Below are 18344 nucleotides of genomic sequence, written 5' to 3'. Positions count from 1 at the left end.
ATGAATTAAAATTAAAAAAAAAATTTTTGAGACCCTTTTTTCATTGCTTTTAGGGAGAGAGGAAGAGGAACAGAGAGAGAAAGAAACAGGAGTGTGACAGAGAAATATGGACTGGTTGCCTCTTGTACATGCCCCAACAGGGGATCAAACCCACAACGCTGGTATGTGTTCTGGTCAAGGATCGAACCTGCAACCTTTTGTTGTATGGGACAATGTTCCAACCAACTGAACCACCTGGCCAGGGGTCCACTGAATTTTTAAAAATAAATCTTATAATCTCCATAAAGCATTTTAACATAGCTCTGTAGTATGCTGTAACTTTTTTTTTTTTTTTTTTTTTTAAGATTTTAGGCCAGTGCTCAGTCCACTGAGCCACACCAGCCGGGGCTGTATCTAGCTTCACATATTAAAATTTTATTTAAAGTGTTACATTGCTACTTCCTCAAATCAGCACCAATATGTTCATTTTTTCCCCTAGTGACAACTGTCTTTTTTGAACTTTCTAGTTTTCCTTTATTCTGTGTTGTTTGAATTTTTCTAACTTGTATTGTGAAAAATTTTAAATATACAAATATTAGAATAGTGTAAATAACCTCCAATTTCTCTAACTGATTCAAAATTATTATTTTTTCGTATTTGTTTTTCTCTTTATATATTTTGTTTTCCATCATACCATTTGACAGTAAGTTGCAAATTAATTGAAATTAGAAGTCAGAATAATGGTTACTCTTGAGGGCAGGTACTGAATTGGGGCTGGGGAACACAGGAGAATCCTCTCACACACTAGAAATGTCCTGTATCTTGATCTGCTTGGCAGTTACACTTGTAAAAAGTCACTGAACTGGACACTTGAGATTTGTACACTTTAAGTTGTATTTAAAAAAAGAGGGTGGAGGGAGTTGCAGGTGTGATGACAAAGCACCTCTAAGTACTTACTCACGTATTTTCTAAGAATAAAGACATTCTACTACATAGTAACTATTATCACACCTTAAAATTATTAATTCTATAATAGCATCTAATATTCAGTCAACATTAAAAATTTTCCAAGTCTCAAAAATGCCTCTTACAGCTCTTCCCATCTTAGTCCCAAACCAGGCCACACACTTTATTTAGCTGTTATGCCTCTTTAGTCTTATTTAGTGTAGAATAATACTCAACCTTTTAATCTCCATGACATTGAGGTGGTTTGTCTTAGAAGATGTACACATTCTGATTTTTCTTGTTTCCTCATTGCACCTAACATCCTGTGTTTCTTGTAAAATGGAAGGTACAGAAATTTGACAACTTGCAATCACTTTTAGCAATATTTTATGGGTGATAATTGTTATCCACTGACTTTTTTCTTTTGTTCTTTTTTTTAAAAATTTTAAAAATTTTTACTGAATTTATTGAGCTGATATTGGTTAATAAAAATATACGGGTTTCAGGTGTATAATTTTACAACACATCATCTGTACACTGGATTGTGTGTTCACTGCCCCAAGTCAAGTCTCCTTCCATCACCACCTATCCTCCCTTTACCCTCACCTGCCTCCCTTCCCCTCCTTCCCCCTCTGGTAATCACCACACTGTTGACTGTGTATATAACTTTTTATTTATTTATTTATTTGGCTTAATCTCTTCACCTTTTTCAGCAAGCCCATCCTCCTCCCCTCCAACAGCTGTCAGTCTGCTCTGTTATCTATGAGTCTGTCTCTATTTTGTTTGTTAGTTTACTTTGTTCATTAGATTCCACATAGTAAAATAATAAGGTACCTGTCTTTTTCTGACTGGCTTATTTCACTTAGAATAAGATTCTCCAGGTCCATCCATGCTGTCGCAAAAGGTAAGTTTAAATTTAAAAACTACCTGGAAGTTCTATTTTGTTCTTTCTCAGAAGTTTAATCCAGCTGTTTCTAAATCTTCTAACTCACTAATGGTAGACAGTTTCCTTGTATATTTTATAAACTGGATTTTGAGCTGGTCAGTGGGGCAGTCTCTCCATGAATTCCATGAGACCTAAATGGGCCAGGGAGGATTTGCATTTGCTTTTGCCCTGTGCCTGAGTGCTATTACCATTCTAGGAGCCGTTGTTATGTTAATTTCTCGGGTAGAGAACCCCACACTATGGTGAAACCAGATCTATAGTTAAGAGTTCACAGGGTAACCTTTACCCTTTATTTGGAGCCCTGGCAAAGACAGACAAGTTTCATTGCTACTCATGTATGCTGGTGAATAAATTTTCTTCCAGTTCACCCTTTCGCTGAAGGTAAAGCACCTCAAGACTCAGCTTTATATAAAGATCTGAGTCCCAACTATGTCTGTGACACTGGCTGAAGGCCTAGTCTTTGTTCCCACACACTGACCTTCGTATCCATATCTATGTTGCACATGGTGAAAAACTAACCCCATTGGAGGTTACAACAACATAGGTGAACAAACTTTCCATGAAGAACCAACATTACTGCTGATGCTGTCTCAGAAATAATTAAAAACTACTTTGACGATAGTTGTATTGGAAAATGAAATGGTTTTTGTTAATATCAAAAGCTACCATATACATTATAAAAGTAGTGATATTTGCAGGTGCCATATTTACTTAGTCTATCGACAGTACTTGCTACACTTGAGGATTACAGACCATCTGAAATAATTCCGTGAATTTCCTTGCTCTAAATGTTAGAGTACTCTGTTCTAATGGTGACACTAATGATCAACAAAGTTATATAAACAAGAGGAAAAATAAATGCAAACAGAGATTTCTCAAGGGTAAAAAGTGAATCTTACCTGATAGATGTTAGACAACAAGCAAGTACTAGTTTTAAAATTCTGATCGATTCTGAACTAGTACTTAGACTTGAGTGTCAAATCTGACACTAAAAACAATACTATTTGTTACAGTTAAGGAACACAGACTTTGGCACCAAATAATTGTCTTTTCCTCCCTTGTTTGAAATGGGTGCTTCAATTTGCATGACCACTGAGTATGAAGTGATAATATATTTCATTTTCAACAACTGGTCTTTCTGAAAAATACAAAGAAAAGGCAATGATGATATTAAAAGTCGACTCACCACTGTCCTCTGTTTGTTGGGCAGGAAGACTCTAACAATAGGTTTTTGTGGTGACTTAGGGTTGCTCCGTGACACATCTGTGGGGTTTTGAAAAACTGAAAGAGATGAAGGTAGCACGGAAAGGCTAGAGGAGGAAGAAGATGTAACGGTGTCTGTTGATGCAGAGCTAGAAACAGAAAAATCAGTTCCATTCCCCAGGGATTCCAGTAACTGTTGTTCTCTTTGCTGGAGGGCATCTAGCTTGCTGGTGTATTCTTCATAGGCCTATAAAATAAAGTAGACTTACACTGAATCTGGACTTTTTCCTGACAGTAACAAATGGAAATACAAAATTTAAGTCCTTGTTTATAATCTCTTTATAACTCAGCTAACAGGGTTTTAAGTTATGTTACAAAATAAGCACTGAAATTACTGTCAATGAACACTCTTACCTTTAAATTGATAAATCTTTTGTTATAAGATACTATATTACATTGAGAAATTGGTACACATATATAAAAGAGATGTCTAGAATATCTATGAGTATTAATAAATGAAGATAGTATAAAACACTATACTACATCAAGGATAAATACCCTTTTCATTAAAATCTTTTTTCTCAAAAAAGTTGTAAGCATGTGAAATTTTACACTCCTCTTCCTCTGCTCAAAGAACAGACAAACAAGTTGTAAAGCAGATGAGGTATTAGATTTGTCAAAAACAAGGCTTGGGTACACAATGCCAGAGCTCACCATTACCACCAAAACCTCTTCAATAGGGCTTAGAAGAGAGGTGTCAAACTCACTTTCACTGTGGGCCACATCGTCCTCATGGTTGCCTTCAAAGGGCCGCATGTAATTTTAGGACCGTGTAAGTGTGACTACTCCTTAACTAGGGGTAAGGAGTTTGGTGCTGCCACCAGGCTGGATAAAACAAGGTGGGGGGTTGTGTTTGCCACCTGTGGGTCAGAAGATGTATATCTGTTGTCTTCCTTCTGAAATAGCTATCAGTTAAAATACTTTATTCCTCTCACTATGGATCTCTGATGACCTCCTTCCTCATCAAATACTGCTTAGAGAATAAAATTTTATTTGAAAGGTGGCTTACAAAATGCAGACAAGAAATTCTGGGACCACTGTCCTTTTTTGACTAAGACTGTAAGGTCAAATGACCACATATATCATATTTTAAGCATAAGAAGAATGTTGAAAATGGAATGATATTGAAAGAGATGGAATGAACTGAAATATACATGTCCATGATTCTTTAAGACAGTGGTAATCACCCTCCTCAACACCATGGTCCACCATTTATTTCTCCCTAGCGCCCCAAATAGATGCAGTACTACATTTATGAAAAGCAACAGGGGGAATAAAAGATTTAGAGATAGCTGTACTCATCTCTCAAGTTCATTACTGGACTGCAGAGGAGCAGATGAATGTATTTTTACTTGTGTAAATGCTATAGATGACAAAAAACATTCTTGATAAAAGAATGAGGAAGGAGGGGGTATCTTAAAACATCATTTAGACGGATGGAGTACATGGGGAGAAGAGGGTACTGTGTACACGATAAATTGTGTAACAAAAGGAGGTAGAAAATTGTAAGACATAGGGAAAAATTATCAACTAGTATAGCTGAATGTCATACAATACCTGGGACACAGTAAGGAATCAATACATATTTGTGGAATTTAAATGAAGACTAGAAACACATGCATAAACAATAAGACTAAAAAGTGGGTAAGGGACCACATTGTAGAGAATATCATGCTATGAACCCTGAATTTCATTCTATAAGCAAGGAAGAATTATCAAAGGTAGAAGAGAATGAAGGAAAAATTGCATTTCAAAAAAGGCCACTGCACCTGGTATGCTAGATCTTACCACATAATTTCGGGGGGAGGGGATGAGAGAAGAAAATACTTAAATGAGCTACTGAAGTAAAGAGTCTTCTTTACAACCTACAAGGTGCCCTACCCTGAATATGAAATGTTTTATAGCATTCCAAGGCATAAGAACCAAAATTTTCTGTGCTGTATTCTATATAACTTTTAGTTACAAGTGCTAATCATTTAAGGGTGGCTCTTTTAATATGATCCATTTATTGAGCTTTCTTTTTTTTCTTTTTTTAAATATATTTTATTGATTATGCTATTACAGTTGTCCCATTTCCCCCCTTTTCTCCCCTCCACCCTGTACCCTCTCCCACCCACGTTCCCCACCTTTACTTCATGTCCATGTGTCATACTTATGAGTTCTTTAGCTTCTACATTTCCCGTACTATTCTTGCCCTCCTCCTATCTATTTTCAACCTACATTCTATGCTACTTATTCTCTATACCTTTTCCCCCTCTCTCCTCCTCCCACCCCCCTGCTGCTAGCCCTCCATGTGCCCTCCATTTCTGTGGTTCTGTTCCTGTTCTAGTTGTTTACTTAGTTTCTTTTGGTTTTGCTTTAGGTGTGGTTGTTAATAATTGTGAGTTTGCTATCCTTTTACTATACATGTCTTTTCTTTATCTTCTTTTCTTAGATAAGTCCCTTTAGCATTTCATAAAATAAGGGCTTGGTGATGATGAACTCCTTTAACTTGACCTTATCTGAAAAGCACTTTATCTTCCCTTCCATTCTAAATGAGAGCTTTGCTGGATAGAGCAATCTGAGATGTAGGTCCTTGTCTTTCATGACTTGGAATATTTCTTTCCAGCCCCTTCTTGCCTGTAAGGTCTCTTTGGAGAAATCAGCTGAGAGTCTGATGGGAACTCCTTTGTAGGTTACTGTCCCCTTTTATCTTGCTGCTTCTAGGATTCTCTCCTTTGTTTTTACCTTGGCTAATGTAATTATGATGTGCCTTCGTGTGTTTCTTCTTGGGTCCAACTTCTTTGGGGCTCTCTGAGCTTCTTGGATTTCTTGGAAGACTGTTCCCTTTGCCAGATTGGGGAAGTTCTCCTTTATTATTTGTTCAAATACGTGCTCAATTTGTTGCTTTTCCCCTTCCCATTCTGGTACCCCTATAATTCGGATGTTGGAACGTTTAAAGGTGTCCTGGATGCTCCTAAGCCTTTCCTCGATTTTTTGAATTCTTATTTCATCATGCTTTCCTGCTTGGTTGATTCTATCTTCCTTCTGGTCCACTGTATTGTTTTGAGACTCAGATTACTTCCTTTCACTATTGACTCTCCTCCACGTATCTTCCTGCATCTCTTTTATGGTAACCTGCATCCTTTCATCTAAATTGCGCCCAAAATCAACCAATTCCGTGAGCTTTCTGATCACCAGTGTTTTGAACTGTGCATCTGATAGACTGGCTATTTCTTGGTCGCTCAAAAGGATGAGTCCTGGGGGGACTGATCTGTTCTGTTGGAAACATGTCTTATGTCTTTCCCTGTCTCTCCTTTTTTTTTTTTTTGGTCTGGTCGCTCTTGTTACGGTGGGGGACAGAACCTTAGGTGTTCACCGGGGCTGGGCACCCCAGTCGCTAGATTGTGACGTTATATGTGGGGGCGGGAGCGGGGACGGGAGGGAACAATGGCGGTAGTTCCATTCTCCTAGGCTCAGACCCTTCTCTGGGATCCTGGGCTGCGAGCTCTGCCCTGGTCCACAATCGCTGCCTCACTGGTTCCCCCAGCAGCTGCTTGCGTACTCAGGGATCATCGCTGCATTCTTGTGCTCCGGATGGCTGTCGCGCCGATTTCACGCCAAATTGTCCCCGACCTCCACGCGCCACCGACCCGCGCCAGCCCCGCCTCCGCCCGGCTCATCGTCTCCTACCAGTCTGGACGTAGGGTCTACTTCAACTTCTTGGCTGTCTGACTTCCATTCAGATAAATCCTCTATCAGTTCTGAGTGTTATTCTGTCTGTAAATTATTGTTGTTCTAATCCTGGTTGTGCGAGGAGGTACAGTGCGTCTACTTATTCCTCCATCTTGCCGGAGGTCTCCATGACTCAGCTTTCAAACAAACCAGTTTGTCTGGAGGCGAGTGGTGGTGCCGCTGATCCTGCGGCAGCAGCAGTGGGAGACAGCCCGGCGGGAGGACGGGTGCGCTGGCTGGCTGGGGACCATTTATTGAGCTTTCACGTGTACACGCTTACATGTGCCTGGCATCGTTTGGGGCTCAGTCTACAAAAACAAAGACCAATGAAATTCCTACCCTTTGAAGATGGTACACATGCAGTCTGGTAGATAAAAGTGCCTCCTTCCAAAGATCAAATACTATTTATTGAGCAGCCCATTCAGCACACAAAATTTGCCTTAGGAAAAGTAATACATGTAAACAAAACATTTCTGAGTGTTATTTATCAAAATGTTATCCTTAATTTTTGAAAATACACTGTTTCCTTCATTGTTGCTTACAAACAATTATTTCACTGCATTCATCAGTACCTCTTCCTTTTCTTAAGCATAAAACATTTACTTATTCTCTCTCTCTCCACTGTCACAGCTGCAATCTACCAAAGCACTTGCCTACCTAGTTTTGTACCTGGCTTGGCTCATTTCACCCTATTATCTATCCTGGCTGCATTCAGTGCGGATGTGGATTACTCTTTTAATACTCTTACCTTAAAGTTCTTTATACCTCACATCTCTAAAGGCATTTATTTCCACACTACCTTTGAGACCCAGAGCCATATTACACAGTTCCTTACAAAAGAGCTCCACACGATACTGAGATCTCCGTCTCGAACCTCCCACAGCACTATGCACACACACACACACTTATCCCACCTTCGTAAGTTTTCATCTCACTACCACAGTGATGTGTTCACGGTCAACATTAATCCCTTCAAGTTTCTCAGATTTGGGTCTTTGTTGTCTTATTTTCCCTAAAGAATAGTGCTCTCTATTTCAACAATGCCACTGGTAACATCTTAGATTCTCTGGCTAATTCTCATTCTTTCACCAACCTGCTTGTTGAGTACCAATCTTGGGTAAATCCCACAACTCAATTATTCCATTCTTTCTCTCACATTTATATATATACAATATATTGCTGGAGAAAATGATAAAGCTAGGCTAATTAGATCCATAATCAATTTGTGGAACTTGGTCCTTCACACTACTGCCTGAAAATGTTACTTATTTTTAATATCATATTAAATTCTTTACAACACTTATTCCAACCTTTTCCATGCTTCTCCAGCTCCTAACTTCATCACCATTCCCAACCCTTAATTCACTTGGAAAACAGCAATACCTTCAAATTTACTGAGGATCAAAGCCATCAAATAAAAGCTTCTCTTATATTCTAAGCCATTCTCCACATCTTTCCCCATCCCTTTTCTGCTCTCAATTTAATGACAGCATTGGGGTTGACTTGGCACATGCTATCCCCCATTTACTCTCACTTCATCTGTTTTCTCACACTACAAATGTAAGCCAAGTCCTCCCACATCAAGGCACACCTCAACCACTGCCACCAACAAAATTCCCTTTGTTCAAGAGGTTGCAGATACCAGATGCTTCTTCATGACAAAGCTTTTCTAAAACCCCATTCTTTATCAAAATCCTACTTACTTTTCAAAGTCTATTTGGAACCTCTCCTTGGTAAAAATTTGAAAGTTACTCTTTTTCTACAGCTCCTTATGAGTTTTACCACAGTCTTCTTTGTGTGGCTAGTTTTTCCTCATTTGTGTAGTAATTTTGAGAATTAAAGGAGATAATATAAGTAAAAAATTATTAGAGCCTACCATATAGCAAAAACCCAATGAATATTTTTATTAGTAGTAATAAGTAGTACTACTAATTCTTGTTATGGTTATTACTGTTATTACCATATTACTTCTTTGAATTCTTGATATGACTCTACTAAACTGGGGGCATGAAACATGTTATTCATTTTCAAACTCAAAACCCCCCAACATGATTAAGATGACTCCTCCAACTGATCTACAGATTCAGTGCAATCCTTATCAAAATCTCAGATGGCTTTTTAAAAGAAATGGACAAACTGATATTAGAATTCACATGGAAATGAAAAGGACTCAGAATAAACCAAAGCAATCTTGAAAAAGGACGAAGTTGGAGGATTCACATTTCCTGATTTCAAAAGGTACTATAAAAGGTACTATAAAGCTACAGTAATTAAGACATGCGGTACTAGAATAAGAATACATATATAAAACAAAATAAAAGAGTTGAGTCCAGAAATAAAGCCTTCCATTATGGTCCACTGATTTTCTATTACTTTTACTACTTTAATACGGCCATAAAACAAGAACAGATCACTACATCTTCCCCTATCTCTGATGTTAATTAATAGTTTTCTTCTGCTCTCTGCATTGTCTGAGTACCTTTTGACCACTTCTGCTGTTATCTTTCCTGCTAAAAGCTTTCTTCAAATATCTGGTTATTCTTAGATGTCCATTCATATTTAAGAGTTAAGGACTCTTAAGATGTCAATACTAACCAAAGCAATCTATAGATTTGATGCAATCCTTATAAAATATCCAAGTGTGTTTGCAGAAATAGAAAAAAATCCATCCTAAAATTCATATGGAATCTTAAGGGATTCCAAATAGAAAAAAGTTGGAGGTCTTAAACTTCCTGATTTCAAAACTTAGTTTTCACTACAATTGTCAAATCAGTGTGGTACTGGCATAAAGTTAGACACATAAACCAATGGAATAGAGAGCCCAGAAATAAATTCTCACATATGTGGTCAAATACCTTTTGACAAGGGCATTTATCAAAATTTCCATTCAATGAGAAGGGATTTTTCAGCAAATGGCAGTGGGAAAACTGGATATGCACAAGCAAAAGGCTGGACCCTTACCTTATAGCATACACAAAAGTTAACTCGAAATGGATCAAAAACCTAAACATATGAACTAAAACTACAAAATTCTTAGAAGAAAACATAAGGAAAGGCTTTATGAAATTGAGTTTGTCAATGATTTATTGGATATGATACCAAAGGCACAGGCAACAAGAGGAAAAACAAGTTAATCAAAATAAAAAACTTTTATTGTGAATCAAAGGACACTATCAACAGAGTGAAGGGGAACCCACAGAATAAAAGAAAATATTTGCAAAATACCTGTCTGGTTTGACAGTCAGGGTATATATTTAGAATATACAAAGATCCTACAACTCAACAACAAAAAGCAACCCAATTAAAAAATGGGCAAAAGACCTGAATAGATGTTTCTCCACAGAAGAAATACAAATGGCCAATAAGCACACAAAAAAGATGCTCAGCATCATTACTCAGCAGGGAAATGCAAACCAAATTAAAAAAACAGAAAATACATTTTGGCAAGTACATGGAGTAAGTGGAACTCTTGTGTATTGTTAGTGGGAATGTAAAATGCAGCTGCTGTAGAAAACAGTACGACGGTTCTTTAAAAGATGAAATATATAATTACCACATGATTTGGTTAATCTCACTTCCCAGTATTAACCCAAAGAAATAAAATCAGACACTCAAGTATTTGTACACCTGTGTTCATAGCAGCTTTATTCACAATAACCAAGAGATGGACGCAACCAACAATTGATGGTTATCTATTGATAGATGAACAGATAAACAAAATGTGGGGCAAAAGTAGGTTTACAGTTCTGAGTATGCAAAAGAATTTATTCTTATACTATTTATTATTATATGATTTTTCCAAGGGAACAACTGTAAAGCTACTTTTGCCCCACCCTGTAAACATACAATGGAATATTATTCAACATTAAATAGGAAGAAAATTTGGCACATGACACAGTATGGACGAACACTGAAGATATTAAGGTAAGTCAAATAAGCCAATCACAAAACAACAAATATTTTACACAACAACAGTGAGTCTCAGTGGGTAATCAGTAGACCTGGCTTTTTACTAAAGGGACTTCAAATACCCAGGTCTTTACCCTGGGTCAACTTTCTGCAGGGAAGAATTCTGTCATCTCCAGCTAGGCTCCTCTCTTCATAATGTATCAAAAGATGGTAAGTTCAATGTCTTAACTCATTTATATGTTTATTATTTGCAATCCCATCCCTTGATTAAAATACAAGCTGCTTAAAGATAGAGATTTTTATTGTTTTATTTTTACAAATTGTTATATCCCACCCTGGATGGGTGGTTGGAACGTCGTCCTGCACACCAAAACGTTGCAGGTTGCATTTCCAGCAGGGCACCTACCTAGGTTGTGAGTTCAATCCCCAGTCAGGGTGCATATGGGATGTGACCAATGTTTTTCACATCAATGTTTCTTTTTTTCTCTCACTCTCAAATCAGTAAACAGATCCTTGGATGAGGATTAAAAAAAAAACTGCTATATCCTCAGAGCTTAGGAAAGTATAAATGTGAGCAGGCACTCAAAATGTATCTGCTGAATTTTTGGTGCACTTAATGTGTTAGGAACTATGCTATTTCATATTTATAAATTCAATTAATCCTTAAATTACCACATGTATGATATTATTCCCATTTTACCAATGAGGTGAGATATGGAGAGGTTAGGTAACTTGTATGCAGACAAGGTACAGGTAGGATTAACACATAGGGTCCGTGTGACTCCATGATTCATCTTAATTACTATATTATACTGCCTTCTATAAAGAAATTGTATAGTGTTCGTCCTGAAAATAAGAATCTACACGCTAATGATATAACCTATGAGTTATGGTCCGCTTTATGCTGCCCAACTAACATGTAACTTGAATACTAAAAAGCCTGAAGGATGTGTATGTGGAAGGAGGCAGTGAATCCCTGCTATAGTGAGACATGATTACTGAGGCAAATGTATTAAATGTCTCCCAGACAGAGAAACGGCTGGCAGAAAAAACCTGCTGGTTAAGTTATCTAATTCTGAATAACAAAGAAATTACTATTTTTCCCCAGGACTATTTTCTTCCTTATGATTCCTTTGCTTATCTTCCTCAGACACACAAGTAAAACAGAAAGCATGGAATATTAGAAAGTAAAGTATTCCAGAGGTATGAACTCCAGTCCTGGCACTGACATTAACTTGCAGTGTGCTCTGGAATAAGCCATATGAAGAAGAGAATAGTATATTAGCAGTTATTTCCAAACTTCCAAATATGTATTAGAAATGCAAACTTACTTTCTCAGGAAATACTCAATATTTACCTTGCCCTTTAAAAAGTGATTAGATTACTACATTAGAAATTTAGTTTAGGAGTCTGTCAATCCATGCCTAAAAATCTCTGGCACCTGAAGGAGAAGGCAAATATTTAGGATTATATCCCTAAATAAATGACTGGTATTTATAGTGGAGCCAGCTTTTATAGAGAGAGACAGGATAGTGCAGTGGTAAGTAATACAGGCTGTGGAACCTGAGTGACTTACATAAGGAAACTAATGCCAAGAACGCTTATCTGCGATTAGAAAAGTGACTACTACCTCATAAGATTAAGGACAATGACAGTCAAGGCTTTATATAAAAACCTCAAGGCACTATTAAATAGTCAAACTAAGTAACTTTGAGCTATTTAAATATTATAAATTTTACCTAAAAGAAAGCAAAAAGCAATTTGGGGGAGATCTGTTCTGGAAAAAATAATTTTACAAAATTCTCCCATTTTTTAATATGGTAAGTAGTTTTCTGACCTCAAATACAGAAGGCTTTCTTCTTTCTCTTTATTTATTATAACAAGAGAAACAAGATTAAGCAGCATAATAAAGACAAAGCTACTGTATTCTGCCATCTATAATGCACTCCTGTGTATAAAGCATGCCCATGTTTTTGGCCCAAACTTTCAGAGAAAAAAACTTTTGTTTTAATTTTTTCATTTAATTTCTCACTTATTTCTATTGGAAAACAAAACCAATTATCATATTCCCGGACATTATTTTGCATACGGATATCATCATTGCTTTTTAGAGTTACACTTTTAATGCATAAGCATAAATATTAAAAACATTTATATAACCCTGGCTGGTGTCGCTTAGTGGATTGAGCGCAGGCCTGGGAGCCAAAGTATCACTAGTTTGATTCCCAGTCAGGGCACATGCCTGGGTTACAGGCCATATCCCCAGTACGGGGTATGCTAGAGGCAGCCACACATTGATGTTTCACTCTCTTTCTCCCTCCCCTCCCTATCTCTCTAAAAATAAATAAATAAAATCTTAAAAAAAACATTTATATAGATATGGAATTAATACTACTTATGTATAATGTGCATCCTTATTTTTCCTTAATATTTGGGCAAAAAGGTGAGCATTACACACAGCAAAATATAGTAGTTCTCTCTTCCCATTATTATTTTTTATTGTCATCCAAGGATATATTTATTGATTTCTTTCATGTGCCCTGACTGGGGACCAAACCCACAACCTAGGTATGTTCCCTTATTGGGAACTGAAACTGTGACCTTTCTGTACATGAGACAACACTCCAACCAACTGAGTCACACAGGCCAGGGCTCTTCCCATTATTTCTAATCCCACCCCCTTAGATAACCAATGTTATACGTACAGATGCTTTTTTAAGTTCATTTTTTTTTTTAAAAACTACTACAATACTCAAAAGCTTACCTCCAGATATATTGATGGTGGATTATGCTCTCCGCCAAATTTGTCCAATAGTGCCTCTATATGTTCCTGTGTCAATTTAATCATTTGTTTGATATTCCACACCTAAAAAAAAATTTTAAAACAATTTAAATAAAAGTCATTTAGAATAGGAATCAGAAATACTTCAACATTTCTATTAAAATATTACAGTAACTGCCAGCGATCCTTGAAATTTGGAGCTTAGAAAACTTAGAGATCAGTTAGTATAGCGGTTTTTCCCTTTTATTTAACATTTTACAATTTTTTTCCATACTATTAATATAACCTATTCTCAATTATAAAAAGCCTCAAATACATGAATATTCAGAATAAACAAGAATCTCTTTTTACTTTTCCCACATTCCTGCCCCCCCCACCAAAAAGGTAAGTGGTGTTTATAGTTTAGTATGCATCTTTTCACATCTTTTTACTTGAGTAAAAAAAACATAAACTCATACATGAGGTCTGTCTGGAAAAAGTCCAGCCATTGTTAATATAATGAGAACAGTTTGCTTGATACATAATCTGGTAGCTAAGGAAAGTGGACTGGAATGCACATGTATGAACAATGATGACTTCACTGTACTAGTCAGTGGGGGCAGCAGACGCTGTTGAGTGAGCATGTGTATAGTGTGGCCGTTGCATCTGAAATGACTGAGTGAGTAAAGGTATGAATCTGCATCAAATTTTGTATTAAACTTGAATGTTCCTCCCTGGAAACTATTTGGATGATTCAGAAGGCTTTCAGGTAAAATGCAATGCGTGCAGGGCAAATAAAATGTGCCACAAATGCTTCAAAGATGGCTGAGAATCTGTTGAAGGTGATCCATGTTCTGGAAGGCCTGCAACAAGCAGAACACCTGAGAATATTGAATGTGCATGGGCTGCAATCAACAAAGATTGGCAACTGACCGTGCGAGAACTAGAAGCTGATCTGGGAATTCCAAAAACTACTGTGTCTGAGATTTTGACTCAGGATCTTGGCAGAAAATGTATCATGGCAAAATTCGTTCTGCAGCTTCTGCTACCAGAGCAGAATGAACACTGTGATTAGTTGTTAATGATATTGTGAAAACTGCGAGGTCCCAAGGTACCTTACTTTGAAGGGGACTGAAGCATCACTGTCCTACGTAAAATGTTTCTTGTATCTCATATCTCCTTCAATAAATGCCTCTAGGGAATTTCACATTACATAGCTGGATACTTTCAGGATGGGCCTTGTCACAAATATAAAAAAATACTTGCATACATGCAAAACAAAGATCATATCTAAAAATATTTTAACACTTGCTTTTTTTCACTGAACAAAATGTCTCAGAACTCTTTCCATGTCAATACATATATATTTTATTCCTTTTTAAATGATTATTATATATGCATCCTCTTAAATGGTTATATTAAATACAGCCCTGACTGGTGTGGCTCAGTAGGTTGGATGTCGTCCTGCAAACCAGGTCCCTGGTTGGGGGCATGTAAGAGGCAACTGATCAATGCTTCTCTCCCTCTCTTTCTCCTTCCCTTTCCCTTCTCTCTAAAAAATAAATACATAAAATCTTTTAAAAATGATTATATTAAATTTAGATATTCATTTCATTTCATAATATTGTTATGACATTGCTTATTTCAATGATCTTCAAACTTCAGTAGTAAAATAAGGTTAGGTGGGCATAAATTAACTTTACTTATACACTCCAAAGTACCTAACAAGAGGGAAAATCCCTTGAAAGAAAAGCAGAGGAAAATGAAGAGCAAGACCTTATTTTATCAATGAAACACATTATTGGTAAGGCCTCAAGACATCCATTTATTTAACCAGCCAACCTACAATTCAGAAGTCCAGTGGTTGTAATACAAGTACATGTTACATACTTATGTTAAGATATATTTAAAAAACCCTATTTTTAATGAAAAATAAGTTCAATTTATTTGAGTGGTTTAAGAACTTACTTTGCAAATTACATATGTGGTAAACTACTCTGTTTTAAACTCAATGATCTATACCTTCAATTTTAATGTGACCAAAAATGTATTTAACATAAATATAATACATACTAGAAATTATGGCCTTTAAAACTACTTAAAATTATTACAAAAAATGTGAGAAAATTTAAAAATATACGGGGGGGGGGATGAGCAAAGGAGTTTCAGGATCCCTGGCTTATCTAATAATTCCCTTACTAGAGGGCATTTAAATTATTCCATTTTTCTCTACTTCAAAATGTTTCATGAATAGTTCTGAATTGTCTTTTGGGACAAAGGTCTGAGTTTCCCTTTTATATATTAAAGCAAAAGATTTCTGGACTGAAGGATATGCATATTTAAAAACTATGCCAATGGTCTTCCAAAAGAAAAAAAGTACCAAGTCATAGCTTCCTCACAGGGTGTGCATCCACCCTTTTCCTTATAATCCCACCAAACTGGGTATTATCAAACTACTAAACATTTGCCAATCTGAGGAGGAAAGGTGATCTTGTTGTTTAGTTTGTATTTCCTGGAAAGCTGAGCATTTTTCATGTTTATCTGCCATTTAAATTTCTTTTTGGAAAATTCTCTATCCATATTCTTTTTCCCTTCTATTTTTTTCTTGTTGATTTATAGATACCCTTTATTCTGGATACTTTGGACATTAATCCTTATTCTCTTATAAATGCTGCAGTCTTTCCTTGTTTTTCACTTTGTATCTCTTTTGTCATATAATGTCTTGCAACTCAAAGTGTGGTTCATAGGCCAGATGCAGCATAATCTTCTGGAAGTCTTTTAGAGTAGCAGAATCTCAGGCCCCATTTCAGACCTATTAAACTTTAACAAAATAATTCATATTAAAGTTTGAGAAGTGATTATAAAATTTTCAAATTTTTGTTTCAATCAGATAATGCAGTATTTTCCTTTATGACTACTTAGCTACTTCTCATGTTTGCAAAGACTAGTAGATATCTGCTTTTCTCAAGCTACATTTACTCCCCAGGTGATCTTATCCAATCTTGTGGCTTTGTATGTCAAATATGGACTCATAAAGCCCAAGCTTTAAAGCAAGCTCTGTCACTAATATCTCTATTAAGAAAGCTTAGAAGCATCTCAAACTTCATATGTTCAAAAACTAACTTCTGATCTACCCTTGAAGCCCCCAAATACTTGTTTTTCCTACAGTCCCTTCATCTAAAACAGATTCTCTCTATAGTAAGTTCATTGACTACCCAGGCAGAACTGCTTTATAGTAAAAACCTGATATATAAAATTGATTGTGTTTCAGGTTTATTGACCACTTTGAGACCAGAAACATGTTTTATTCATCTTTTGTCCCCTCATCACTTATCCTGGGTTCTCAGTCCTAACAGGTACTCAATTAATGCTGGAGCTAAGATTTAAGCTGCCTTCAGAATAGGATAAGAAAAAAATTACTCCTATTCAGTGATTCTTTCCAACCCAGTAAATTAAGGGCTCTAGTACCCAAAGCCTTTTTTTTTTAAAGCTCCACAGATAAAACTGATGTGTAGTTAGGATAAAGAACCACCCCTCTAAGGCATGGGAATCAGAAAAGAAGAAGAAAAAAAAAAAGATTTGAGCTGGGGAATGAGCATGGGAGTAATGTGTAGACCAGGGGTGTCAAACTCATTTTCAATGGAGGCCACATAAGCCTCACAGTTGCCTTCAAAGGGCCAAATGTAATTTTAGGACTGTATAAATGTAACTACTCCTTAACTAGGGGCAAGGAGCTTGGTGCTGCCGCCACGTAGAAACAAGGTGCTGGGCCAGATAAAACAACGTGGAGGGCCGGATTCAGCGTGCAGGCCTTGTGTTTGCCACCTGTGTTTTATAGTGTGAGCAAGAGGGTGGACTAAAGTGGGGAATAACAAAGGGGAGAAATCAAGCCTCATGTCACCAACAGGGGAGGTTGATTAAATGACCAAGGAGGCATCTGGCTATGAGGAGGAATGAAGCAGGAGATACATTCACAGTATACTAATAAGCCGATCTCCACAGGGGTGAGGGGTGTAGGTTCAGGAGATTCAGGCCCAGGGTGTGTCAATATTTAGACTCTAAATTTGACAAGGGTGTCAAAGTCATTTTCACCAGGGGCCAAATCAGCCTCGTGATTGCCTTCAAAGGGACAAATGTAGAGGTCCTTGCCTCTAATTAAGGAGCAGTTACATTTATACAGTCCTAAAATTACATTCGGCCCTTTGAAGGCAACCACAGGGCTGATGTGGCCCCTGTTGAAAATGAGTTTGATACACCTGATTTAGAGAATAGATTTCACAAAAAGTGTTGAGAAGAAACAGACACTGAAGTAGGATAAAAACTGTTCAATGAAGAAAATTTATTGGATGAGAACAGAAACAAGAAACAGTGGACAGAAGACATTGGGAAAGATGGAATTTATGTATTTGCATATATTTATTTGGTCCTATTTCCATACATTTGCATATATAACAGGGCTAGGAGATAACAGCACATTTGTAGGCAGAAGGGAAAACCTGAGAAAGGTAGAAATTGAGGATGTGGAAGAGAGAAGCTGGAAAGAAGCTCTAGAGGCAGTAAGGAGAGATGGAACCTGAGTCCCAGGAAGAGGAATTAGACTGTCAGGGAAAGTCTCTGGTAACAAGTGAAGGAAGACAGCGAACACGAAGACCAATACAGACAGGTTTATAGATTTGGTTGAAAGAAGAAGATGAGTGCTGCATCTAATTTTAAAATAAAGTTTGATGTGAAGTCCACAGATAAGAGTGGGAGCCCTGAGAGCTTTGAGATTGAGTGGAAATTAATGGGGAAAGTGAAGCGCCACAGCGCTGTGAGACACTGCTGAAG

General features: G+C 37.0%; 1 protein-coding gene across 3 annotated transcripts in view; it reads right to left on the bottom strand.

The window, feature by feature from the left end:
• The window catches only part of BRAF (B-Raf proto-oncogene, serine/threonine kinase), a 130871-nt gene that overhangs the window by 85645 nt on the left and 26882 nt on the right, over nucleotides 1–18344 (bottom strand). For all 3 annotated transcript variants that reach the window (XM_045855519.1, XM_045855520.1, XM_045855518.1), the window contains exons 2-3: nucleotides 13521–13622; nucleotides 3057–3320 (exon numbers count right to left, since the gene is read on the bottom strand). In XM_045855519.1, the coding sequence (XP_045711475.1) occupies nucleotides 3057–3320; nucleotides 13521–13622 (366 nt within the window). The remainder of the gene's footprint in view (nucleotides 1–3056; nucleotides 3321–13520; nucleotides 13623–18344) is intronic.

This window comes from Phyllostomus hastatus, unplaced genomic scaffold (assembly GCF_019186645.2).
Source record: "Phyllostomus hastatus isolate PE091 unplaced genomic scaffold, TTU_PhHast_1.1 phas_scaffold_114, whole genome shotgun sequence".
In the NCBI taxonomy this organism is placed as follows: domain Eukaryota; kingdom Metazoa; phylum Chordata; class Mammalia; order Chiroptera; family Phyllostomidae; genus Phyllostomus; species Phyllostomus hastatus.
The sequence above is the reverse complement of the archived record's forward strand: the minus strand, read 5'-3'. Positions and strand labels throughout refer to the sequence as shown.